Genomic DNA, 15273 nt, shown 5'->3' with positions numbered 1-15273 from the left:
CAATTAATATTTGACAAAGGGGGCAAAAGCATATAGTAAAGACAGCCTCTTTAATAAATGGTGTTGGGAAAATTAGACAGCTATATGCAAAAGAATGAAACTAGACAATCAACTTACACGACACACAACAATAAACTCAAAATGAATAAAAGCCATAAATGTAACTCATGATCCATAAAAATTATAGAAGGAAATGTAAGCAACAAAATTACAGACATCATACGCAGCAGAATTTTTACTGATACATCACCTAAGGCAAAAGAGAAAAGGAGAAAATAAACCCATGGAACTACATCAAACTAAAAAGCTTCTTCACAGCAGAAGAAACAATCATCAAAATGGAAAGGCAACCCACTGTATGGGAGAACATCATTGCCAATGATGTATCAGATAAGGGGTTAATTTCCAATATATATAGAGTGCTCATACAACACAACAAAAGGAAGGCAAAGAACCCAATTAAAAAATGGGCAGAGGAGCTGAATAGACACCTCTCCAAACAGGACATACAAATGGCCAAGAGACCTATGAAGAAATGCTCAACATCAATATTCATCAGAGAGATGCAAATTTAAAAAACTATGAAGTATCACCTCAAACCTGTCAGAATGGCCGCCATCAACAATACATGAAACAACAAATGTTGGTGAGGTTGTGGAGTAAAGGGGACTCTAGTACACTGCTGGTGGGAATGCAGACTGGTGAAGCCACTGTGGAAAACACTATGGTGTTACCTCAAAAAATTAAAAATTGAACTGCCATTTGACCAGTGATCCCACTTCTAGAAATATAACCTAAGAAGCCTGAAACACCAATGAGAAAGAATATATGTACCCCTATATTCATAGCAGCACTATTTACAATAGCTAAGATCTGGGAACAACCTATGTGTCCATCAGTAGATGAGTGGGTTAAAAAGCTGTGGTACATGTACACAATGGAATACTCTGCAGCTGTAAGAAAAAAAGATCTCTTATCCTTTGAGATGGCATAGAAGGACCTGGAGGGTATTATGCTAAGCAAAACAAGCCAAGCAGAGAAAGACAAATATCACATGATCTCACTTATTTGTGGAATACAATGAACTAAACAAACTGCTGAACAAAATTAACCCAGAGACATAGAGGTGGGGTACAGACTGACAAGCCTCAGAGGAGACGGGGTTTGTGGGAGACGAGATAAACCACAGAATTTACATGCAAGTACATATGACTGATGAACATAGACAACAAAGCTGGGGATGGGGTGGGGGTGGGGTGGGGGAGGAGGAGTGTCAATGGGGGAAAATGATAAACATCTGTAACAAAAACAAATTATTAAATAAAATTTTTTTTAAAAAGCAGGAAAGGAATGAAGGGAACACCAGATAATATAGGCATGCCATTTTTATATCTTTGCCAGAAAGACTCACTCCCAGATGTGACAAACAGGTGAGCACCTCCATGTCTCTCAGACCATATTGGGTGAGGGTCTAAACAATCCAGATCTATTCCCTGCCAATCAATGGAGAAGGGACTAGACAAGGGCAGTTTAGACCCTCACCCAGTAAGGTCTGAGTGACAAGGAGGTGCTCACCTGTCTGTCACATCTGGGCGTGAGTCCGTGGCCAGAATAGGCATGGCCGTTGTAAGCACATGAAACCTGAATATTTAATCTCCTAGAAAAGAAAGCGCTCTCTCTCTCTCTCTCTCTCTCTCTCCCCCTCTCTCCCTCTCTCTCTCTCTTTCTCAACACTGGAGCCAGACTCCCTCTCCCAGCTTGTGGGGCTCCCATGCCCTTCATTCACCATTTGGCTCACAGCATGTGGACTCCACACAATGGCCTGATGGACTGAATCTAGACTGATCCTAACCTGGACCCAGCTGCATCATGGAAGAGACACTCTGGGCTTATTTCCAGTCTTGCTGACTCCACAGCTGCCCTTTTTTTGAACTGGACTGACTGAGGAGCATTACACATTACAACCCCAGAAATATAATTCCATGCCAATAAAAACCATTCATTCTCCCATGAGAGCTTCTGATTATGCACATTCTGACTGGCCCCCAAGAACCTCCTGCCCATGAATATTGGAGGGATCTGGCCCCCTCATCCCTCTGGTAACAGGATGACCCTGCCCCCACTTAAAGGGTCTGCCTGAAAACAAACAAACAAAAAAGAAAACCTTAAGACCTCCAAAAGAATTTATCCTTTGTTCTAGCCAACACTTGAACATGGGCCCCTGACCTCCCTTTTCTAGAGCATTTACTAAAAAGGGCTTATAATTACAAATCTTCTTTGTCACTCGGAGGCATGTATGCATCTCCTACAAAGCAGAAGTGTCTCTCAAGGACCTGAAAGCCATTTATTGAAATATAATCAATAGGAAGGACAGGACCTCTGTCTCCCAGTCTCTGCAGAGTATATAATCCTAAATTCAATAACTGCCAGTTAGCAGACCCAGTAAATGTTAGCCTAATGGCATTTACACTGATCAGCTCTGTAATTTCTCACTTCCTTGTAGATGAAAGGGAGCCACATACTAAACCTGACAAGTTCAGGAGAGGCCTGCATGGTTGTGGGAGACGTTTTGCATGGCATCCATTTCGTTAGAATCTGCTCTGCCATCTCCTGCCCCAAGGCAGGATATCTATGCATACAATGTCTCTGTACTCGTCTCTAGGCAATCATTTACTCAAACAGCCAGTCTTTGCTGACCTTTGCTCCTTCTGTGGTACTCCCTGGTACTGCTTATCTAGTGAGGAATTCTCACTGCAGTTTAGTTGCCCAGTAACCTGTTAATTGGAATTCTTGGTATTTCCTGTCTTTCTCACCCTATATAATGTGCGAACTCCCCCTGAATAAATGAGACTTGATCAGAACCCTGTCTTGTCTCCATTTCTTGTATCTCTTGTCCCTCCTCATCCTCACTCCCCCTCTAGAGTCCTCGTTGCTCGACCTGCAGGACGGGTCAATGGTGGCTTTACAAACTCAGAGACCAAAAGTAACCATGTATGATGATCTGAAATTAAACTTTCCGACTAAAAGTGAGTTATGGTGGGTAGTCAGATCTTAGGCTTATATCTTCCCTGACAAAAGTCAATCTTTTCCTTAACTGTACCTATTTGTTATCTTTTTGAATCTATGATAACATAGCTTTGGAATGTCAAGGTACATGCCTTTCTCTTCTCCATCCCCCAGCAGAGACCACAAATCCCATTATTGTTACTGTTACTCTGTTGTTGACTCTTAACTATTCTATACCCACAAATGTAAAAGAAAGATGTGTTATTTGCTTTACTTTTAATCCAATCTGAGATGTCCCTCTTTGTTTTCACTAGCCTCCCTAATCTATCACCAGTGGATTTCATGCAACTCCCTTATGCCTCCTCCTTTCATTCTGATGTATAAAATAAGCTGAAAAACTGCTTTTCTCCAGAGCATTTTCTCAATTTGTTGGGATTTGCTTCCCAGCAGTTGTCATCAGTATGGCTCAACTAAACTCATAAAACTTCTCTACAGGTTTAAACATTTCTTACATTGACACCTGATTCTATTAAGCCTCCACTGTTTCCTTTCCCTATTCCTTCATTCTTTCTTTAAAACAACCAGTCACCTCTGTACAAATTGAAGTTGAGTTCAGTCCACACTAGACCCTCTTCCACAATGCAGTAGAATATTACTGATTACAACCTGTCTTTACTATTTGAACCAGTGGCTGGCTTTACTTATGGACAGGTCCAGTTGCTGAGCAACGGAAGCCCTCCATCACTGCATTTGTTTTAGGGTGGTAGGATCACACTCATTATAAATCATTAGCAAAAGCATTCTTTCTGTTTTAAAGAAGAACAATCTCTACACATAGTCATAATTACAAGTTAAATAAAACTTTGCTAGGAGGAAATTCTTACTTATAAATTTCACATTAAACATCTCAATTCATCTGTTATGCCCAGCATAATAGTAACTTTTGGGTAAAGATTTTTAAGTCACACATGATGTGTAAATTCCCAGTGATTTACCCATTTGGAAGGGTGAAGTATGTTCAGGGTGATCGCCTATTATACTAAAATACTAGGCTTATATCGTGCCCTTTGTTCCTTCGTTTTGTGCCTGGGAATCTAGAAGAGCAGGTTTGTGTGGGGGCAGAATTGCTACCCTAAGAAAAATATCTCAGGATGTCTCAGACAGTATTCATTTGCCTTTAATTTAGTGTTTTGCATTTAATTTAGTGTATCTCAGAAATTATTAAAACTACTTTAGAAAGATGTAGGATTCAAAGAGTTTGCATTTAACTTCAAGTTGTTGTTAGGAAGTACTGACTGGGGGACCACAACCCTCACTTCCCACCACTCTCACATTGGACCTCTCTCACACCCCTTACCTTGGAGGTGCCTGAACATAGCATGCATTCTTAGGATCACATGACTTTATTCTTTATGTTTGTTCTAATCTCTGTCCTTTGCTCTTTAATAGTCAGTGAACCTTTCATATTCTTCAAAACCCAGTTTAACAAAACTTTGTTAAGAAGCAGCCTCCACACATGCCCACACTCCCCCTGCCCCACCCAATTCCCCTTTGATCTCTTCTCTAATTTCTGTTGCAGGAGCTCAGCCCACACTCCTTCAGTTCTGGTGTTTGTATTTCTTACCATACATTGTTTCCATATGGTAAGGAACATATGTATCCCTGGTGCCCAGCACCGTTTCTGACACAATGTAAGTGACTCAGTAAGTGATTATGGAACAAACAATTGAAGCTCTTTTTGCTTCCAGAAACAAATTTATATTATACACTGTAATCAGGAGCTAAGATTTAAATTTTCTCTTTTATCCACTATGTGTATTCGTTCAGGTGCACACATGGAAATGCAAGATAATTTAAGGAAAAACCTACAAAGTCCTGAAGAGAAATAGAAGTCTAGTGGCTGGCTCCCATCCGTTTCTGGACTGGGAGCACTGAGGTTGGCTGTGGGAAGAAATGTAGAGCCCTGTAACTTACATTTTGCAGCTGGACATGATTCTTCACCAAGTGTTCTGACTTTGCCATTGTGCTGGATGCTTTGAGACTGTAGCTTTTACCATTTTGTGGCTCTTTCAGCTGCTCTTGAATTTGTTTAGCTTGTTTTCTGCAGGTTCAAATAAATAAATGTATAAATAATTACATAAATTTATCCTATGCATATTTTTGTTTCATTCCTTTCTATCATCTATATTTGTCATTTATTAAAGCTAGATTAAACTCAGTTTAAAAAGAGACACCCCCCCTTCCCTCATTTTCAACTTTGCCAAGAACTATTTCCAATTTGAACAGCAGGTGGTATTACCCATTTCCACCCAGGGACTCATACACAGTGGTGCTCTGAAGGCAGACAGAAATATGTGTTGTCCCTGTCCTCATGAATGGAAGAGGTCCCTCACCCTGAGCATTCACTGCAAATAATTAGGAATGCTCTGAAGAAGTGACCAGTGGAAGTGAAGCTTGGACCTAACAGCCACATGTAATATACTTGCAAAGTTACATTTATATCCGCACGATTCAAAAATGTGTAGCTTGACTGCATGACTGGCATAGGTACCATAACATGCGTAAAATTTCTTTTTTACAGTTTAGAAACAGCTCATTTATTGTTATCACCAATCCTACATATAAAGATTTTTATCCCTTTGTAAACATTTTTTTGTAAGAACAAATATAGTTAACTCTTATTGAGCACCTATTCTGTTGCAAACATCATTTTAAGTCTTTTCCATCTATCAGTTTACTTATTCTTCAAAATAAATTTGAGTAACAAGGCATTCATTCTTTGCTCATTTAGTAGATGAGAAAACCAAGGCACAGAAAGTTAAATTATTTGCCCACATTCACAGAGCTAGTAAGTGGTAGAGCTAGATTTGAACACAATCAATGTGGCTGCATATTCTGTACTCTTAACCATCACTCAGAACTGTGAAACCACTTGCCCATGGTCCCACAGCTCCTCAGTAAGAAGGCTGGACTATTCCTTGTTTGGGGGCTCCAGATTAAGTAGTACTCCTCCCTGCCTATGTGGAGTGACTGCTGTTTGAGCCATTCCATGGCTGCCTATACCAGCAGGATGTAACAAATTACTGCATCATTAGCTGCTCTCTCCCAAGAACTTTGCAGCAATTATCTGTGAGCAGAAGACACAGCACCAATAAAACAAACAAAGGAAAGCAAACCAAAGCTTTGCAGACTCTTCTGCCCTGAACTCTTCCTCTTCCCCAAAGCCCTGCCAAGGACAGGGCTTTGGTGGCATACATACATGGTCCCATGCAGGGAGCTTCTCCAGCCAGGGAGCCCTCTTCCAGCTTGGGCTCCATTATCAGAGGGACTGGTTTGTATCCCAGCTCTGCCACCACTATTTTTTTTTTTCTTAAATCAAAACAGATTGATTTCCTAAATGACTCTGAGCCTCAGTTTCTTCTGCAAAGGGAGCTTGTAAAAGCTATATTCCACGCATACTGTAGAGGCTAAACATAAGAGCACATGTGGAGTGTGGATCGCTTCTCTCCTTATCATTTAGGAAGCTTGTATGGGCAATGCTGCAGAAGAATTAGAACTCTGGCTCAAAGGGAAAAGAAAATATATTAATTGCATCTCTTATAAACAAGGCGTAGCATTCACTACAGGATTTGGAGGTTCTGAGAATCATTACTTTTTCTGAATTTACAACACCAGTGATGTACTCTATTTAAATATTTCTTTCATCTTTTCCATTACTGGGGGGGGGGGGGGCTTTTATATTCAGTACCCTTAGTTGCTTTAATCCCATTGTAATTATCTATCTATTTCCTAATAGCTAATCTGTAGCTTATTGTTAATAATAAATCAACCATATCGGCATTTTTAGAAGCACATGATAGCCACAAAATCCTATCAGTAATTCACTGATGAAACACATGGGAGCTCAGAAGGTTCCAGCTGAGTAAATCATCATGAAGCAATGAGAGGGGCCTTGGCACAGATAAGGACCCAATGACTCTCCTAAGAGTTAAATATTAGAAATACTACCTTCTCAGTAATTCCATAATTCAGTGTTTGGGAGGTATAAATTTTGAAAGGAATTGTCTTTATAAAACATTTGACTACAGTTCCTAAACTCCTGTTATAATTTACTTTACTGCCTTTTCACTCAAGTCCCGACTCACTATTCCAGGATAAATGGTCTTTACTTTCTGGACCCGGCTTCTTCTCTGTCATTCCTTCTTCCTCCCAGGTGCATACCATTTTGCTCTTTTCTCCTTTCCCCAGTAAATGTAAACAGAGGAAATGAGCAGCATCTCATTGCAATACTATGAGAACAATGGCCATGGGGAAGACCAGATATAGGCATTACACACTAGAACCCCACTAGCCAACAATGTCGGCATTAACATTTGTGTAGTTCATTGAGTTTTAAGTTTCTCTGGTCAATTCTTCAGAAGGAAATGATATGTAGGTTGAAATATTTGATATTACAAGTCTGTTGGTAAACAGTCTTCATAATGTTGTAGGCGGGGTCCCTGGGCAAGCAGACTCTGAGATGGAGAGAGCATGCAGGATTCTTACTAGGGAGGGCTCTTTGGATTGACCCTTGTAGGAGCAAAGGGAAGGGAGCAGGACTGGACCCAAGGAGAAGTTGGAATGCCATGAGGTCTCAGCAAATCCCACGGGGAGTTCTGAAACCTGCATGGCCTTGCGCTGCACATTGGGACAAAAGTCTAGGCATTCAGGGCCTCACACCAACTTGTCATCAAATACAGACTATCTCAGGTCAGAGTATGTGCTTGAGGAAGGTAGCCCTCATCAGAACTGTGGAAGGGGCACTAAGACCTTCCCTTATTGGAGAGCACCAGAGCAGCATATCAGAGCACTCCCTGCCAGTCCTTGAGAGCCTTTCTCTGTGACCTCATCTCTTATTTTATAGAGTGTGAAAAACAATGGTCAGAGCATTTTACTACCATATCTGCTTTTGACCAGTAGCACCAGCTCTTTTTCCTCCTGTGTTTCCCATTTGTGAGCATTCTCTCTCCCAGCTCTGCTCTGGGAACTTCTCTCCTGTCCCATTGTATTCATAGAACTGAGTCACGTCCTCGTCCTGCTTTTCCAAAGTCTACTAAGGACTCCAACAGCCAGCCTCACACTTCTTACCCATGTGAGGTGAAAAAAATAAAAATAAAACCTGCAAGAATTTATAATTGCCATGTAAGCCATATCACCAGATTTGAGAGGCTCAATAAATAGCTCTTTTAGCTACTTATGGGGATATATTGACTTATTGGGAGTGATGAGAATTTCTTCCGTTGTGTCCTTCAGAGTTGTTGGGATTTAATTAATTCAGTTAGAAAATCCTCTAAGTCCAAGGTGTACTTCAAGTCTACCTCATCATGTTACCTCCTTCAGACTTTCATCAGCTAACAATTTGCTATGATGTCCTACTTGGTGAGATCATGCCATGACAAGGGTGACAAGATAATGCAGAAAGGACCAGAGTGGTGGAATCTGAGAGACTATGGGAACTAAACCATAAATGTCTATGAGAATGTGAGCTTTCAGGTAACTCCTGACTTTTTCTGGCCAGAAGCAAACATCCAGGTACATAGGATAGAGATTCAAGTGAATTTACTTATAAACCAATGTTAGAGAGGTCATAGAATCCTGGAAGACCTGGACCTCCAAGATGAGTAAAGAAAGTATACAAACAGAAACAACCTTAAACTATGTATGAAAGTGAGGAAAGGTCAAGGTAGAGTCTGACCAAGATTTTGGGAGAGGACTTAGAATTTCAGTAATGAGCACAGGGAATATTATGTCAGAGTGTTATAAAAATTTACTCTGTTTTCAGCTATATAGATTAGACACTTGGTGTGGGATGTCGTGTTCTTCTCAGGAAAAAAACAATGAATGTAGACAATGCTTGCAAATTGTTCTAGAAGAACAAAATACTCTTAATGAAAACTATAACTTTATTCTTCTCACATTTTCTTATTTATCTATTTTTTAATGAACATGTATCCCAGCTGGGCAGGCAGAAAGACAACATCCTGAACAGTGCTCCTACATTGGTTCAGTCCTCTCAGCTGCCCAAGACGACTCTGATATCGAACAGCATTTCCAGTGAGCCCTGGACAGCACAGGAGGAGATATTCATCTCAGAGCCCACTGCTGCCCAGAGATGGAGAGACTGACAGCCCTGAAAACAGAAGCCCTCTAGTTATCCAGCTGTTCTCCATTCTTGGGATTGTGCTAATGTCTTCCATTTAAATGTGGTACAACTACAAATTATACTCTAAAGATAAGTGATTATGTAGTTCTTCATAGTAATTTGCTTACTGTTAAATATACAATTTCTTTCTTGCATGGAGAGCCTTGTAATGCCCTATAGGGGTGATTACTCCTCTCAAGCTTCAGTGCACACTTGTCGCCTGAGGTTACCCAGCCTCCAAGTTCTGGAGTGGAAAATGTAGCTGCTAACAACGGCAAGCCCTCACTGAGTATTTACTCTTTTATACACTATGGTGTCTTTACAGTATTTTCATACTAATCCTTAACACATTCTAGAAGGTAGATATATTTTTAGCTATATTTTACCAAAAAGAAAACCAAAGGTAAGGGACTGGATATAATTTGTTTAATAATACATAATAAGCAAGTGGCAGCTTGAAGATTTGATCACATGTGAAACCTGACTACAATGCCATGCAGCCTCCCCAGAGAAATAAAAGCCCCCCGACCACTGCCAGCAGTTCCCCTGCCTGTGAAAGGACGGGATGAGTCAATGCGGTCGTGCTTTACAGCATGTAACTGTTGGTAAGGTATATAAATGTCTAATCACTATGTCGTATACCTGAAACTAATAATATTGTATGTCAACTGTAATAAAAATAATAATAAAAATAATTTTTAAAAAACACAAAGACCCCCGTCCATAATTTTCTACTGTGTGGCTTTGACAACTTAATATTTTAAAATTAAATTCTGGTATTTAAAAAAATTCTGCAATAATACGCAATTCCAACTGTTGTAAGAATTGAAAGATAATACAAAGTATTCTCTGACAAAGAATAAGTGCTTAAAAATGAACACCAACACCTGTAACCTATATAATTTTATTAACCATGTCACCCCATAATTCAAGTAATTCCATTAAAAATTTTTTAAAATATAAAATGAGCAACCCAGAAACAACAAAGAAACAACAACAACAAAACATTAACAACTGTCACAGCCAAGAGTTGCCCAGGAGATGTGATATTTAAATATAATGTGGTGTCCCAGATGTGGCCCTGGAACAAAAAAAGCACATTAGGTAAAAACTAAAGAAATCTGGAGGTATGAACTGTATCAATATTAAATACATCATGCTAATATGACAAAACAGGGGAAAATGAGTCTGGATATATGAAATTTATCTGTACTATTTCACAGTAATTCTAAATATCTAAACCTATTGTAAATTAGTTTATTAAAACATAATAGCTACTAATTTTGGATTAGTACCCTAGTTTCCATTATTTTTAAAAAGTCAACATACATGAAGACAGATATCATAAACTATATCTGAAAATCAATCCATTTTTAGAAGAGCAAATGAATCAAAAAATATATCCAATGAAAAGCAATTATGCTTTGGCTTAGATTTCAGACAAGCTATAGGAACAGAATCTGTGTCAACTTATTCAGATCTACATGCTGTGCAAGAAACTGAAACATTTTGTATTTTTAGCTTCATTTCCTATTTTAGGTATAGATTATGTTATTTACATAAATAAAATACCTTTATCAAAGTTCATTTAAAATATATAGAGATATATATATACACACATATACATATAGTTTTATATATGTATATATACATTTTTAGCTTATTTTATTAGTCAAAAATAATTGCCTTTATCTGAAGAAGGTCTGGTTTCTTGGCAAAGGAAGATAGGGCATATTCAAGATATGCATATCAACTGGTGAACCAAAATAGATTTTATAGTATTCATATTTTATATTTGGCTAAATCCTTTATAAGAATCAGGTAAAAGCACTATGAAAGAAAAAGCATAGATCTTTTTAAAAGAAAAAATATATATACCCGTGGATAATGTTTAGCTCTATAGCAGTGACTTCTCTGCTTATAAGAATTAACTCCTTAGTCATAGGTACTGAGCCTTTAATTCTGGCATATGTAATCAACGTGTGCAAAGAATGTAGAGGTTTTATGGTCACAGAAAGGAATGATAACTTTGTGCATCAAAGATAAACCACACACACATATGCACACAAATGCTGTATACACTCACCACAATCTACAAAAGATTCTAAGTCATTGCAGATGTTTGATGGACCCATTTGCACAACACCCCTCTGCCAGGAGCAAAGACAGAACTTAAAGAAAGACAAAGTGCTTCCTGTGAGAAGGAACCTTTTATGCTTGAGAGAAATGGTCTTACTTGCTTTTGAAGTAGAATGCTGCACAGAACATGCCCACGATGACAATTCCAAAGATGATACATGAAATTGACAGCACCTGCCTTTGATAAACTTCTTCGCTCTCTGTGAATTTGAAAAACAGAATTAGAATGGATGTTAGCAGGGTGCAGCAGAGACAAACTCCATTCTTATACTTCTGGGCTGGTAGGAATCTTCCAAAACAAACTTTTTTTTGTTCCAGTCATGAATAGGAAAATATAAGGAACTTACTAGGATTCCCTTTCCTTGCAATGGTCTATAAGACAGCAGGTTGCTACTTTTTGTATTTACGTGGTTAAATCAGAACTCATACACAAATATCACAATTATGTATCTTATTATCAAAAGACATTTCATGGCATTAGGACATACTGGGGACATACATTTTTGAAATTATGGTGAGGTTCAAGATAATCTGCTACAGAGACAAATATGGATCCATTAGAATCTTCCCGTGCCAGTGATTATGTCAATTTATTTTATATGATACTGATGCCACTGCATTTTATTATGTGGTCCTAGGCTGTCTGCTTCCAGTTCATCCACCCACTACTATGATTGACATCATTAATAAAAGAGAACTTCAATATGCATGTGAATATTTATTTACCCATTCTGTGACTTCTTCAATAACCATGATCTGGCACAGTAATCTCAACCTCTATTATCAACGTCACATCTTATAGCTTTTTACTGCATAAAAACACCAGAATTCATAAACAAGCATTTCACTTTTCACCCATTATCATTTATACTCCCAGCTCATTTTCTGAACTATGTCCACTGAAATAGTTCTTTCATCTCATCAAGACCTTTTTATCGATAGATCTTAGAACTTTCTTTCTGTTATTATCCTCTTCTTGTCCTCATTTCTCTCTTTATACAGCATCCAGACTATGGTCCATGATTACAGTCATTTACTTTTGTAAATACCCTCAACTACTGCATCCTTTTCTCCTTCCATTTTATTCATTTGGCAAAATAACTGTGTACAAATCCAAGAAACTGCCTTCTCCATCCCTCTATCTTGAACAGTTCAGAATTGGAAAGAATATTGCACAATTTGGAAAATGCACACCAATGAAAGTTGACACTCACATTGCTTAAGCTGAAATCCATTAGTGACTAACAGTCTCATAAACCTACTTCTCCATTTTCCTAAAGATTAGCCATACATTCTCCACAGTACTTAAGCTTATGACTTACCCTCTCTCCTCACTCTCAGATCTTTCATATGTGTTATTAAACAAAAAAGAAGTCAGTACAGAAGAGATCATCTGTATTTGTAACACAAAATATATAAAATTAATTACATCTTTATTCTTTTTTGATTCTCACTTATTAATATAGTACAGTAATTCTCAAACTTTAGGGTGCTTTGGAGTCACCTTGAGAGCTGTTGAAGGACAGGCTGCTACTTACTTTTCCTCCCAGAGTAATTGAGTTAGTAGGTCTGAAGTAGAGAAAGAACATTTGTGTTTTTTAAAACTTCCCAGGTGATTCTGATGTTGCTGGTCCGTGAAACATACTTTGAGAATCACTGAATAAACTAAGAATCTTCAGAACACAGATTTACTATATTAAAAAAAGTAGACGGAGATTTGTTTTTCTTTTTTTAAAAAATTTTTTATTTATTTTTTTGTTACATATATTTCACCTTTTTTACCCCATTGGCACCCTTCTCCCCACCCCACCCCCGCCCCATCCCCGGCTTAGTTGTCCATGTCCATTGGTCATGCATACATGCATATAAGTTCTGTGGTTTATCTCTCCCCGCCCCCTACCCCCTCTTCTGAGGGATGTCAGTCTGTGCCCTACTTCCATGTTTCTGGGTCTACTGTATTCCTCAGACTGTTATGTTCATTATATTCCGTATATAAGTGAGATCATGTGGTATTTGTCTTTTTCTGCTTGGCTTCTTTCACTTAGGATAATACTTTCCAGGTCCCTCCATGTCGTCTCAAAGGATAAGAGATCTTTCCTTCTTACCACTGCATAGTACTCCATTGTGTATATGTACCACAGCTTTTTTATCCATTCGTCTACTGATGGACACTTGGGCTGTTTCCAGATCTTAGCTATGGTAAATAGTGCTGGTATGAACATGGGGGTACATATATTCTTCCTGATTGGTGTTTCAGGCTTCTTAGGGTATATTCTTAGAAGTGGGATCACTGGGTCAAATGGAAGTTCAATTTTTAATTTTTTAAGGTAACACCATATTGTTTTCCATAGTGGCTGTACCAGTCTGCATTCCCACTAGCAGTGTATTAGAGTCCCCTTTTCTCCACACCCTCGCCAATACTGGTTGTTTGATGATTTGTTGATGGTGGCCATTCTGACAGGTGTGAGGTGATACCTCATAGTTGTTTTAATTTGCATCTCTCTGATGATTAGTGATGTTGAGCATTTCTTCATAGGTCTCTTGGCCATTTGTATGTCCTGTTTGGAGAGGTGTCTATTCAGCTCCTCTGCCCATTTTTTAATTGGGTTCTTTGCCTTCCTTTTGTTGTGTTGTATGAGCACTCTATATATATTGGAAATTAACCCCTTATCTGATACATCATTGGCAATGATGTTCTCCCATACAGTGGGTTGCCTTTCCATTTTGATGATTGTTTCTTCTGCTGTGAAGAAGCTTTTTAGTTTGATGTAGTCCCATGTTTTCATTTTTTCTTTTGTTTCTGTTGCCTTAGGTGATGTATCAGTGAAAATTCTGCTCCTTATGATGTCCGAAATTTTGTTGCCTACATTTTCTTCTAGAATTTTTATGGATTCACCGGTCACATTTAAGTCTTTTCTCCATTTTGAGTTTATTTTTGTGTATGGTGTAAGTTGATGGTCTAGTTTCATTTTTTTGCATGTAGCTGTCCAATTTTCCCAACACCATTTATTAAAGAGGTTGTCTTTACTCCACTGTATTCTCTTGCCACCTTTGTCAAATATTAATTGAGCGTGTTGCCTTGGGTCCATTTCTGGGTTTTCAGTTCTGTTCCACTGGTCTATATGCCTGTTCTTATGCCAGTACCAGACTGCTTTGGTTACAGTCGCTTTGTAGTATAACCTGATATCTGGTATTGTGATCCCACCTACTTTGTCCTTCTTTTTCAAGATTGCTGTGGCTATTCAGGGTCTTTTTTGGTTCCATATGAACTTTTGAAGTATTTGTTCTAGTTCTATGAAATATGTCGTTGGTATTTTGATGGGGATTGCATTGAATCTACAGATTGCTTTGGGTAGTATGGACATTTTAATGATGATAATTCTTCCAATCCATGAACAGGGTATGTTCTTCCACTTTTTTATATCTTCCTCTATTTCTTTTTTCAATGACCTGTAGTTTTCTGCAAATAGGTCCTTTACTTCTTTGGTTAAGTTTATTCCTAGGTTTCTTTATTTTTTGGGGACACTGGTAAATGGGATTGTTTTTTCAGTTTCTCTTTCTGTGAGTTCATCATTGGTGTACAAGAATGCTGTCAATTTCTTGACGTTAATTTTGTATCCTGCTACTTTGCCAAATTCATTTATTAAGTTTAGTAGATTTTTGATGGAGTCTTTAGGGTTTTCTATGTATAATATCATGTCATCTGCAAATAATGACAGTTTCACTTCCTCCTTTCTAATTGGGATCCCTTTTATTTTTTCTTCATGTCTGATTGCTGTGGCTAAGACTTCCAGTACTATGTTAAATAAGAGTGGCAAAAGTGGACATCCCTGTCTTGTTCCCGTTCTTAATGGAAATGTTTTTAGTTTCTGTCCATTGAGTATGATGTTGGCTGTAGGTCTTTCATATATGGCCTTTATTATGTCCAGATATGATCCCTCTATTCC

General features: G+C 38.4%; 1 protein-coding gene across 3 annotated transcripts in view; it reads right to left on the bottom strand.

Annotated features, from left to right (window-relative positions):
* Nucleotides 1-15273, bottom strand: part of NRG3 (neuregulin 3) — a 1298130-nt gene that overhangs the window by 52355 nt on the left and 1230502 nt on the right. For all 3 annotated transcript variants that reach the window (XM_036265093.1, XM_036265094.1, XM_036265095.1), the window contains exons 5-6: nucleotides 11424-11526; nucleotides 4981-5107 (exon numbers count right to left, since the gene is read on the bottom strand). In XM_036265093.1, coding sequence (XP_036120986.1) covers nucleotides 4981-5107; nucleotides 11424-11526 — 230 coding nt within the window. The remainder of the gene's footprint in view (nucleotides 1-4980; nucleotides 5108-11423; nucleotides 11527-15273) is intronic.

Source organism: Molossus molossus, unplaced genomic scaffold (genome assembly GCF_014108415.1).
Source record: "Molossus molossus isolate mMolMol1 unplaced genomic scaffold, mMolMol1.p scaffold_m16_p_17, whole genome shotgun sequence".
Classification (NCBI taxonomy): domain Eukaryota; kingdom Metazoa; phylum Chordata; class Mammalia; order Chiroptera; family Molossidae; genus Molossus; species Molossus molossus.
Note: the sequence above shows the minus strand (reverse complement) of the source record. Positions and strands in the feature narration are given on the sequence as shown.